The following is a 13,588-nucleotide window of genomic DNA, read 5'->3' as shown; positions in this document are numbered from 1 at the left end:
CTCGGCCATAATTCAGCAGTTCGGTCTCAGTATTCGACCGAACTAGGAGATAGTGGACTCATGCAGGATTTCCACCTCCACCACCCACGATCTATTTAGTGGTGTCAAGCAGTCATTAACTCATGCAGGATAGTGGACCCATGCAAGATCGCCACGATCTCCACGACATCCACTACCTAGTAAATGGCTGCATGCCACGATCTAGGTTCAATGTATAAATAGAACCTAGACCAGATAGATAGGGTAAGTTAAAAGTAGACTCTCTCGCTTTCTAGAGATAAAATACAAAATAGCAAGTATGTATTGTAAGCTGTAAGAAAACAGATCAAGCAATACAACTCTGCCCTCATTTCTTCCCGTGGACGTAGATTTACCTCAGTAAATCGAACCACGTAAAATCTCTGTGTCGTGATCTGCATCTTCCTACATTCATCACCATCAAAAATTCGCGGATTCATCACTTGACATGTTCGCTCGCGTCGGAATAGTATAGTCGTCGAGTGGCTGCCGACCGGCAGGGGAGCGTAGCTAGGGATGTCAATTGGGCTAACCCATTCCGGTTCGAGGCTACCCACTCGGGTTGTCGGATTATTTGGGTTATGAATTTTTCGGGTCATAAATTTTCAACTCTAACCTAACCCGCTAGGTTTCGGGCTATTCGGGTCTAAAAGCTTTCGAAAATAGTCTCTTGTATTTAAATATTCCTCTATAAAATGATCATTTTAATTTTTAGATATTTTTCTCTTCTTAGTTTTAGAATCATATATAAAATCTTCAAATTTTCATAGTTTTCTTCAATAATAGTCGAAGAGAAGTCTTTCATCTCGATCAACTACAACATAAGCATAGATAAATCAATCAATTTGAACTAAAGCTTGTGTTCGTAGGGCAAATGATGAGCCGATGGAATAATGAGTCGAAGTGGAACTTGAAAGTTGATAGTGTGGGATCGAGTGGAAAAATGTAGAATGAAGAAGACTAATGATTGTGCCACATTAAATTCAAAAATACCCTAAAACTTAATATTTTTAATTTAAAGTTGCAACCCGTAGGGCCAACCCGCAACTCATTCAACCCACCAACCCATTCGGGCCAACCCGTTCAGCCCGTTTTGTATTCGGGTTATAAAATTATAGCCCTAACCCACTAATTTTACTGGGCTATTCGGGTCGACCCATAAGTTTCGGGTTGGATTGACATCCACCAAACGGTTGACTTTATTCGGAGCACCTTATAATTAAATTATTTACTAGCCAACATCCATTAATTAATTAATAAATTAAAATTTGTTGATAGTTTAATTTAATAAATAGTAGTATTTCACTTTCAAAAATATTTATTTATTGAAGCGGGATACCAATTTAAACTTATTAGATTCACACATACGATAAAATCTATTCTCAGATTAGAGCATCCACAACGGTGGTGGGAGTGAAGGCCGCCGTCCGTGCCAGCGGCGAGGGCGAGGACCGCCGCCGCTGCGCTCGCGCCGTCGTGCCAGCGAGCAGGCGACGTGGCGGCTTATGATTGGGCAACGGCATAGCCGTTGCCTTTAAATTATTTTTTATTTTAAAAATCATTTTTAAATTATATAAAATGATTTAAAATATTCCAAATCCCAAAAATATGGCCGTTTTTTCCCGTTTTTTCTAAATTTTTTTTATTTTTTTCCCCCAAAATCATCTATAAATACACACATTCTTCATCCATTTATCACATCAATTCATCTCCCATTCATCTCTCATTCTTAATTCTCATACAAACTATCAACATATTCATCCCTCATTCAAAACCTCAAATGGATTTCACCCATATTATGGCGGAAGCGGAACGCGAAGAACAAGAATACTACGAACAACAACATCGTGCCGCTTACGAAGCATATGTCGCGGCGAATACCCCCGCTCCTCTTCCTCAACGAACCAGATCAAATCGGCGCTACATTCATCGTGACCGGGAGGGAGCCCACGAAAGGCTCGTTGCCGACTACTTTGCCGACCAGCCGCGGTTTCCGGCAGATTACTTCAGGCGCCGTTTTCGCATGTCAAAGCGCTTGTTCATGCGAATTGTCAACACATTGTCCGCAGGTGTTGAATTCTTCCAAACAGGTCCAGATGCAGCCGGCCGGCAAAGTATCACGCCGTTGCAGAAGTGTACGTGTGCCATCCGACAACTCGCTACTGGGCAAACGACCGACATCTTCGAGGAGTATTTGCATATCGGTGAGTCCACTGGAATCCTTTGTCTAAAGAATTTTTGCGAGGGCGTTCGTTCAGCTTTCGGGGATGAATTCCTCCGGGCACCCACCACCGATGATTGCCAACGGTTGCTTCGTCTTCACGAATCAGTCCATGGCTTTCCCGGAATGCTTGGCAGCATTGACTGCATGCATTAGAGGTGGAAGAATTGCCCGACTGCTTGGAGGGGGCAACACTTGAGCGGTCACAAAGGCGGCGGCCCGACGCTTATCCTTGAGGCGGTCGCCGACTACCGCCTATGGATTTGGCATGCATATATCGGCGTTGCTAGATCCAACAACGACTTGAATGTACTATATTCTTCACCACTCTTCACTGATGTGATGAATGGTGTAGCACCGGCGATCGACTTCACCATCAACGGAAATAGCTACCACATGGGTTACTATCTCGCCGATGGTATCTACCCAAGGTGGTCGACTTTCGTGAAGACGTTCAACAACCCGCACGACCCGAGACGGGTTCTTTTTGCGCAGCGTCAAGAGTCCGCACGGAAAGATGTCGAAAGAGCTTTCGGGGTCCTTCAAGCCCGATTCAACATTGTGAAGTCCCCGGCTCGACTATGGTATGTGAATAATATCGCCGACATCATGTTCACGTGTATTATCTTACACAACATGATTATAGCCGACAAAGGGCCGAGGGCGGTAGCTTCTACGACGAGGACGAAGCCGGAAGCTCAACAACGAGGTCTCCCCCACGCCGAGGCGAGCATACGACAGTCGGCCAAAGAATCGAGACAAGGCACACAATGCGCGATACCCGAATCCACAATCAACTACAAGAAGACCTAATCAAACACATGTGGGCGAAATTCGGCAACGCGTAGTGGTTTTTTAAATTTTTAGTATTTTAATTATGTAATTTTTAATTTTTTAGGATTTTAATTATGTAGTTTTTATTTTATTCGTCATTTGTAATATTATTTAGGATTTTTTAATGAATTTTAGTATTATTGAAATGTTATTGTTTAATTGAATTTTAAATTAATTGTGCTCGTCCTTGCGGAAGAGCACAGCTGTGGGTGTTGTGCTCTTGCCAGAGAGCAGGCAGAAAAAGTGGGGCCGGGCCCACAACCGTGCCGCTGGCAAGAACACGGTTGTGGATGCTCTTACCTCTTCTGGACGTTATATATCAAGGCTTTTACTAGGGCATACTTCGGTGTAAATTCGCTATGGGCACCATTTAGATACTAATTAGTACTCACTTCGTCCCGGCTAAGATGATACATTTCTTAGTCGGCACGAGATTTTAGGAATTGTTTGTTAATATGTTTAATTGGAGAGAGAACACGTGATTGTAGTATTAAATGGAGAGAGAACAAGATTTGAATATTTAATTGATTAGAGAAAAAGTGATTGGATGTATTAATTGGAGAGAGAAATTTTCTAAAAAATAGAAATATGTTGTGTCATCTTAAGTGGGACGTAGGGAGAAATATACTATCAACTATCAATAAGAGTAAATCCAAAATAAAAAAAGTCCTGTTTAAAAAGTCGCTGAATTGGACAAAAGTCTAATTTCGAATTATTGGGACCTAATAAAATTGCTTGGCTTTCATCGGTAATTCTTTCTTCACAAAAAAAGTAGGTTAACAATTCATTCACAATCAAATCAAGCTAACAACTTTGTTTCTATTATAGTGGAATAGGGCTGGCAAAATATATCGAAATACCGCACCGAAAAAAATACCGAAAATACCGCATTTTCGGTATACCGCATTTTTCGGTACGGTATGATACCTTACCGTTAGATTTAGGTACGACAAAGGTATGGATTTTGCATATACCGCGGTATACCGCAAATACGGTATATACCGCAAAATTACGGTATATACCGTAATTTTGCGGTATATACCATTAATAATTATATTTATTTAATATATTTATTATTTATAAAATTATAATATTTAATATATTTATTATTTATAAATCAAACAAGTATGATTTGCGGTATACCGCGGTATACCGCAACACGGTACGGTATACCGCAATGTCGGTAAGATAAAGGTTTTCAAATATTGACATACCGAATTTCGGTATACCGCAATGCGGTATACCGAAAAATTCGGTAAGGTATAGGTATGACATTTTCTTATACCGTAATTTGCGGTACGGTATGCGGTATGACATTTTCGGTGCGGTATACCGCACCGTGCCACCCCTATAGTGGAGTAGTACTATAACTTTATATTGGGACTTCATTTTGCAAGATTTTTAATGAAAATCGACCAAACTAGACACTAGGGAGTGTAACCAAATAAAAACAAATAAACACGTTTTCTTAAAGTGTAGTGATGTGCCTCACTTTCACTCTTCCCTTTTAACTTAAAACATTTGATCTCGTGAAATTACATAATGTACTCAGAATAGTTCTAGGTTTCGAGTAGATAATCGTGTTGAGTATAAAATCATCCCACATCGGATGAGTGAGCTAAGTTGGAAGGTGTATATAATTCTTGTCCAACTTCAATTAGTCAGAGGCCTTTTGGAGGTGACCCAACAAATCTGTACAGGCTTGACCCAAAACGAACAATATAATAAATCGTACCATATACGTAAGTGTGGTTGGGAGGGGCTTAAGCCCCTCGTAACAAATCGTGCCATATACGTAAGTGTGATCGGGAGGGGCTGAAGCCCCTTGTAACAACATGGCGTCCAAATTGACATTTAATCTTCGAGGTTTTCAAAGGAAACATAAGTGCACGTCCTTATAAGTTGAGTCTGTTGCTAAAGACCAAATTACTAGTTGGAGGATAACATATAAGGGTTGAAATTGAATTAGATGCTTTGAAAGAAGTAGAAAAATACTCCCTCCGTCCCAGTTTAGGAGTGCAATTTAGTTAGAGCACGGGTTTTAGGTGGTTGTTGGAGTGTGTAATAATTGAAGTGAGGTAGTGGAGAGTGAGACCCTCTTGACTTTTTGTATGTTTATGATTTTGTTTTATTTTTTTTATGAAAGTAATGGCATTTGAGTGTAAATTTCATCAACAATGAGGTTATATTTTATGTCCAAATATGATAAATTCTAAATGTGACTCTTAAATTGGGACGGAGGGAGTAAGATGCAATATGGTTTAACGAATGCCCTAAAGATATTTTTTGTGTGCAATACAGTCAGGTAATGGTGATGGCGATCTATAAGGGGCTTCTTGGTATGATGGAATGGAATAGAGATGGGAAAGGAATGATAATTCCATTACATTCTTGTGCTTGGTAAGCACAGGAATGCAAAAGGAATGAAATTGTTATTCCTTGATTGATTCTATTCATATGTTTGATAACTACAAATTAATATAGAAATGGAATGGAATGAAATGTGAATAAATAATATGTTGATTCTATCAAAAAAAATATTTAAGGGTGCGTTTGGTACTATGGAATTGAGCTTGGAATTGGAATTGGAGCCTCCAATTCCAAATCCGTTGTTCAGTATCAAAAAAATATTTGGATTTGGAATTAAATTGCAATTTAAAATCTTCCAATTCCACGTTTTGAATTCCATATCAAAAGTAGAAAATTGTAATTCCAAAATCCAAATAGTCATAAAATTACACACTCCACACACTTCACACACTACACACACTACACAGTTTACACACTACATGCACTTCACACACTACACGCACTTCACACAGTTCCAACACTACACACATTTCACACACTACACGCACTTCACACACTAAACACATTTCACACACTAAACACAATACACACACTACATACATTTCACACACTAACACACTACACAGACTTCACACATTTCACACACTAAACACACTACACACGTCACACATTTCACACACACTACAAACACTACTCACATTTCAAGCATTCTATTTTTGAATTTTTTTTCAACTTTTAGATTTTTTTTCCGATTCAAACCGAACCGAATCGAAAAAATAAAATTTTTCAAAAGTTTAAACTGAATCAAACCGAAAAATTGAACTAAATTTGAAATTTTAGTTTGTGTGAAGTGTGTGTATTCCATGTAAAATTTGTACGTGTGTGTAATGTATAGACAATGTGTATATTTTGTGTGAGTGTATGTATTTATTTTGTGTGCAATGTGTGTATTTTGTGTGTATAGTGTGTGTTTAGTGTGTGAAGTGTGTGAAATGTGTGTAGTGTGTGAAGTGCTTGTAGTGTGTGAAATGTGTGCAGTGTGTGAAGTGCGTGTAGTGTGTGAAGTGTGTGAAATGTGTGTAGTGTGTGAAATGTGTGTAGTATATGTAGTGTGTGAAATGCGTGAAGTGTGTGAAATGTGTGAAGTGTGTGTGTGTGTGTGGATTTTTTAATTATTAAAAATTAAAAAGATTTAATTTTATTATAAAAATTGTGATTATATTAAAATTAAATATAATAGTATAAAATAATATTTATATAATTTTGTTTAAATTTAAAATAAGAAGAAAGGAAAATGAAATGGAATGGAATGACCATTCCTTAGCTAAATAGATGAAATGACTATTCTCATGTGGAATGGAATGACTATTCCTAAGAAAAAAAATTTACCAAGCAAAAGAATTGAATTAAGGTAGGAATGTTATTCCATTCGATCGTACCAAGTAGGGCCTAAAGAGTTAACATGGGCTTAATATCAATTTTTCAAATATTCCACCCCTAAAGACTTAACATAGGCTTAATATCAATTTTTCAAATATTCCACCCCTAAAGACTTAACATAGGCTTACTATCAATTTTTCAAATATTCCACCCCTACTTATCCTGGCGATAGCATGGCTTTGTGATTTGCTGAAAAGCCATTTTACTTTTATAGTAGAGGATTGTTTGTCTGTTATTGGGTCCATATACATTATTTATAAAACCATTATTATTTAACACCATAAATGTGTTACTTTACTAGAGTCATTAATTTTTGGATTCTAGTCCCAAAAAATCTCATCGTGTCCCACAATTAAACTAAGGGGTATTGGTCGTAATTGTAACTATCATCAGTTTTACTCAAAATTTGTTATTCCTTCCAAACTTTAAATTTAGTTTATAAAATCACCAGCTTAACGGGTTATGCAAATTTCCTAAACCGACCCGACTTTTTTATTTCCGGCAAAATTAAACCAATGTGGCACGTCGAAGTATCTACATGGACGTGGCGGGACTTCAAAACGATGTCATTTTGGTCAAGCACATCAATTGATATGTTTTTTTTACTATATATATATTTTTTTAATGTTTATAACATCCTCATTCAGTCATTCTCATCTTCGAACTCCAACAGCCGGATGCCTGCTAAACCAAGAAAAACACCTAAACTGAAGAACATGAAACAAACAAAAAATGAACGTGAAAGAGAACCGTATAAATTAGGGGGGAATATATCACCCAACATCGATTGAGGAAACAAACTAACAAAATTTTGGTTTAAAGTTTATTTAGGCATTTTGTCAAGCAGTTAGAGTGCATAACTCAAAATTGAAGAACAAAAACACATTGGCCGATTCTTATAGCCAATTTCTGGCATCAGCAGTGAAGAATGATTTATAGCATAACTGTAAAAGAATACAAGCATGAATATGGAAATGCAGCGGTTCTAGGTATGCATTTTTTTTCTAGAAAAAGGAAAGTTCGATCACTCTTTGTGAATGCTTAATTGAACACTTCGGTGGATAATAAATTACATTTTATTAGTATAAAAACTAAAAATATTAATAATATAAAAAAATCATTATAGTAATTATATTAAATCTATTTCGTAAATTACAATTTCATTTTATTCACTCCCATTTGATTGAAAATTAGAGGGATATAGGATTGTAACTTTAACTATCGACCAATAATTTTGGTGATTTAGATACTACTCTACTCCATAAAAAAAAGAATTAGAATTTAGAATTTGGATATTTCACGATTTATTTGGAAATTAGAATTTGGCAATAATGTGAAGTGGGCACCACTAGATAGCCCCAGTCCCATGGTGAAAAAAAAGTTTTGAATAGTTCCACTTTTGGTTTTCTTCTTAGTCATTAAAATAGTTCCATATTTGTTTTGCTTTGTACTTTAGTGGCTTTCTTTTCTAACGTACTCAACAATATACACTTTTTGGGATGCTGATTGGATCCATTTTTTTTTGGGATTAGGTATTTTTAACAATTTAATTTAATTTAATATAATTAATGATTAGAAATTTTGGCAAGTGGTGTTAAGTTAAATTATTATGTGTTGCACATGTTTCCTAGTTTAACCAGTAATTTGACTAATTTTTTTAAAGCTGCAGTGAAATCACTACTCTTTGATGGACCGGAACTAAGAAAAATCACCATTGCTCGCTCTGATGTGTACTGTGTGCAACTCATTTGCTTTTGTTTTCTTATTCTTGTAATGATTATAGATAGAAAACATGTTCATGATTATTTCATATGTATTTCTTGCTCAATATTTTTTTGGTTTGAATATTTTGTGTAAAAAATGGAAGCTTGAATATATAGACCAAGCCTCTCTCCAAGAGAGAGATTTGTGTTTCTTCAATTATTTAGATCATAATTAATGTTAGTTTTCTTTTTCTCTCTTTTTATAAGTATAGATTGAATGAGTCGAAATTGGAAGTAAGGGGCACATTTGTGGTCAAATCAATGTCAATAACATGCAATTAATTATCTTTGTCGTCATCATTCTTGCCTGCTTAATTAGCCAATAAACCGAGGGAGGAGACATTAATTAATTTATGTACATGTTGGTGTAGATACAAACAAATAAAGTACATGGGAAATGATGTCTAGTCGAAACTTGGCAATAATGGTGAAATGGAAAGCATAAAACAAATAGTGAAGGCTTTTCCAGCAGTCCTATTTGGGCATTTTATGGAAACATTACTATCTAAATGGGGTCATGACACTTGATATGTAAAAGGAGGCCCCCTTTTAACTTATTGGTTTACTCCACCCAATATATATCCACCTTTATAAATAATTGGTAAGAAATGTGTAATAATTATAGCTATATATGTATGTCAAAATATGTCATGGTTTTCAAAAGAAGAACTATGACAGAAGCACGCTGGAGAAAGATGTGTTCGTGCGTGATCACGATGGCATTGTTGGCGTTATTAAATAATTTGGTAGTATTATCATAGGCTATTACGAGGATCAAATGAATTCATATAGGCTTTCGATGTGCCTTGATATTGGTGGTGCAATATAGTATTAGGGCACGTACCCAAGTCGATGTCCATTTATATGATCTATTGTGCAAGAATGATATGCCCAATTCTTATATAGTATCAGAGCACGAAGTTGATTTGGATTTATTTGGTCTATGTTAGAGTGAGCAATGATTATACTGATATGTTAGAAATAAATACAGATAATCATCAAAATAATAAGACATGAAATAATTTAGACCCAGTTCAATATAATGTGCATCTACGTTTAAAGGTGAAGCGAGATTTTACTATAAATAATTTTCAGATGCAATTACAATGAGAGGGAGCATATATCTATGTAGAGGTTAAAGCATTGAACTCTAATCCTAACATAATAGGATGCAATTACAATGAGAGGGAGCATATATCTATGTAGAGGTTAAAGCATTGAACTCTAATCCTAACATAATAGGATTCGAGTTGGATCGTTGTAGTCATTGACTTGTATTGATCTGAATGATCCCTAAATTATTATGCCCTTGTCTGTGGATTTTGTCTTTATGTTTTTGTTGGTATATCTACTTTACTACATTTATTTAAATCATATATTAATGTTAGGAAATACTAACATAAATCATATACTAGTGTTGGGAAATAATGTATCCATAATTGCGAAAATCCACTGAAAATTTGAAGAACATTATGAATTTACTGTGAATGAACCTTTATTATTCATATTAATATACAATTATATATATGCAATTTTACGTTTAACGATTAATATGCATGCTTTTTCAATCTTATAGCAAACGTACTTCAATTAATAACTTTAAATGCGAAAAAAATATAGACCACATAATTTATGAGATGTGTCATGGATTGATGAAATTGTATACGTATAATAACTGTATGCATTTTGAATGTCGAAGATTTTTTTATTTTACTTTTTTTTCAGATTTTTTGTTATTTGTTTTAGGGTTTGGCCTCATATAATTAGCGCGTAAACTGTTTCTAGAGTCAGTTTTTTATAAGAGTATTGAATTAGTATAACTTTAGTTTCAAAGAAAATAAATGGTTTTTTGGATTCTCAAAATAACATTACAATCCTATAAATTTGTACTAATTATTTAATACATACTCTACTCCATAAAACGAACTATCAATAATTCGGTGAAGGGACAAAACTGCCCTAATGATATATCATATATAGATAACAAAAAAAAATCATAAACAAGAAAGTAAAACCAACCCTTCTCCTTTTCCAAACCCTAATAACATGAGCCTTTCACCTTCAAACCCTAACCCCATTCCCTCCCCTTCTGCCCCTTTTGCTCAGGTCCTCCCCACCTTCCTCTCACTCTACATCACCGTAGTCGAGAAAAGTATAATAAGATTGATATGCCCGAAAAAGAATCTATTGATTGGATTAATGTAGGTGCAATGATTTACATCATGAGCGAGGTCTCTGGTTCAACCCCCGCCGATAAAGTACATTACATAGTCCAGAATTAACGATTCACTAACTTAGTGATTTTAGGTAGGTTTTTTTATTATCTTACAATTAATTTTGTAATTAGTACTACTACTAACATTCATATTTCAAGATCTTTAATTTTAACAACTAATTACACACAATATCAATACGAAGAAAATAAAATAGGAAGCAAATTACAAACATATCACCTGATACATAGACAAGTAGTAAGGTTTAAAGTTTAAGTTCCAAATCAAGGTCCTCCTTCTGTTCCCATCTCGGGAAATCGCGGGGCTCCTGATGAGGGGCGGTGGTGCGGCCTCTGGAGCAGTGCGTAGACATACTTCTCTCTCTTCTGTGAGCATTTTGGTGGCCTCCCAACGCCTGCAGGCTGAGGAACTCGCGGTTGCAATGCTTGCAAAGGAACATCTTTCTGCCTAGGCTCAGATTGATCAGCCTCTCTCCTTGTGCATATTTCTGCTGCTTTTTGCCCTTCTCCATACTTACATTGATGTATTAATTCCTCTCTTGATTATTTGGTTTCAGCTTTATATATATATCAGTGTCATGTGGTGGTTTGTGTGGAGAATGAGTGAAGGTTTGACCATCAATTCCAACTCACAAAAGAGATGATCCATTGTTGCCTGCCACAATCCTTGCCAATATGAATCTTAATGTGCTCAATTGATGTAGTATGCTCCCAGAATAATTCTCATCAAACAAATATTTATGTTTTTTTTATAGGAAAAGTGAGAAATTGATAACATATTTCAGGGTAGATATATATAAGAAAATTCCTCCAAACTACTTGTAGATATATAATTAACGTTAACTTTTATTTTAGTGAGGAAAATATTTTTTATTATAGTACTATTATTGTGGGATAAATAGTGATCTCGTCGTCGCAAAAGAAATTATGTTTAGCCATTTCAGTTGGGTACAAACCCGTCCCACATCGGATGAGTGAAGGAAGTTGGAAGGTGTATATAATTCATGTCCAACTCCAATTAGTTTAAGGCATTTTGGGAGTGACCCAAAAACAAATCTGTACGGGCTTGACCCAAAGAAGACAATATCAAACTAATGTTGCAGTTGACGATCAAACTAATGTTGCAGTTGACGATCATAACAAGTGGTATCAGAGTCAGGTTGGCTTTGGATCGGGCCCAAGATGACCCAGGCGACCCATGTTCCTGTCGACTGTGTCCCGATGTGGTCTCGATCTCGGTCCAATTCCTGTCCAATCTCTCCACATCTAGATATGAAAAGGGCTACGTATCACTACGCAAGTCACTAATGGTGACAAATGGCAATAGTGTGATATACATAGTGTGATATACCACTAAATTACTAAAGGAAATTATTATTTTTAAATTAATATTATATGTGACATTGATTATGTTTCATTAATTATTTTTGTACTCTGACTTGTCAATAGGTCAGAGAAAATTAAATCCCAATAAATCCTGACTAATATGTGACATTGATCGTGTTTCATTAATTATTTTTGTACTCTGACTTGTCAATAGGTCAGAGAAAATTAAATCCCAATAAATCCTGACTACTTGGGTATTAATGATTACTGTATAGAGGTTTTAATATTATTATTGCATTAAATCGTTTTCTAACCACGGTTAGGTAGATTATATTGAAATTGAGGTTTTATTGTCCATAAAATCGGCCAGTTGGGATCTAATTAAATGAACATAAATTTTTAAAGTCCGTGCCACGGAAGGCTCGAACCCGAGACTTTTGGGTCAGACATTTTTAACCTCTCTACCATTTGGCCAACTCGCACGCATAGTTGGAATCTAATTCTAGTATTGTAGACAACTGCGTTGAATCAGAGAAAATTCTTGGCAAAAAAAGTTGGTTAGATTAAATCAGCAGAATGGTTGATTAATATGTGGATATATTAGATATCTTAAATATGAGGAAATAATTAATTCATAAGTAGCCCAAACAATTAGTGATTTGACACCGAGTTTGGAGAGATTATTAATAACTTTGATGGTGATATATGTAATATTCGTTTAAGCTGTAATTAAATTGTGGCTCCATTTAATAAGTAGCTAGCTCGATCGGCAAGCCCAAGCTCAGCTTTTTTTTGTCCATAACTTAGCTCGATTATTTATTAACTAAATGAAAAGAGAGGAACTTAACCAAGTACAAATACATTGCCAAAGAAAATAGAATCGTTCCAAACGTTGATAACGGCAGTTTTCTTATTAGCACCACCATCACCCCCACTTATATATTTGTAACTAGAGCTGCCCAAGGCTTACCGAACCGGCGGTTAAAATCGAAACTGTAACCGTCGGTTACGATTTCGAACTGAAACCGCGAGAAATATTTCTGAACCGAAACCGCGAGAAATATTTCTGAACCGAAACCGTGTATTTTAGAACCATGGTTCGGTTCAGGTTCCAAAATTTCCGAACCGCTGGTTAACGGTTCCGAACCGCCAATGCAATGATAAATTTAAACATAGTTAATCCTTATATTAAAACTATACTCCATTATGGTAATAACTTTATAATACTATTTTCAATTTTATTATGAACACAGTTTTTTACGTATGGAGTCTATGGAGTATGAGTCATTATTAATAAATATTTATCAACATTGTTTAATAAAACTTAGAAGAATTGATTACTTTAAATAAAGCATAATACTCTAATTAACATTGATTAATGAATTGGTAGTCTTCAAAATTGATTAGTTCAGTCTTCAAAATTGATTGGTTGATGGTGGGTGA

General features: G+C 35.6%; 1 protein-coding gene across 1 annotated transcript; it reads right to left on the bottom strand.

Annotated features, from left to right (window-relative positions):
• Positions 1–11,064: 11,064 nt before the first annotated feature.
• On the bottom strand, positions 11,065–11,331 carry LOC121748078 (zinc finger protein 7-like). Its single transcript, XM_042142292.1, has one exon. It carries the CDS (start codon positions 11,329–11,331, stop codon positions 11,065–11,067), a length of 267 nt encoding a protein of 88 aa, XP_041998226.1.
• Positions 11,332–13,588: the final 2,257 nt, after the last annotated feature.

This window comes from Salvia splendens, chromosome 9 (genome assembly GCF_004379255.2).
Source record: "Salvia splendens isolate huo1 chromosome 9, SspV2, whole genome shotgun sequence".
Lineage (NCBI taxonomy): Eukaryota > Viridiplantae > Streptophyta > Magnoliopsida > Lamiales > Lamiaceae > Salvia > Salvia splendens.
This window is presented reverse-complemented; position numbering and strand designations above follow the sequence as displayed.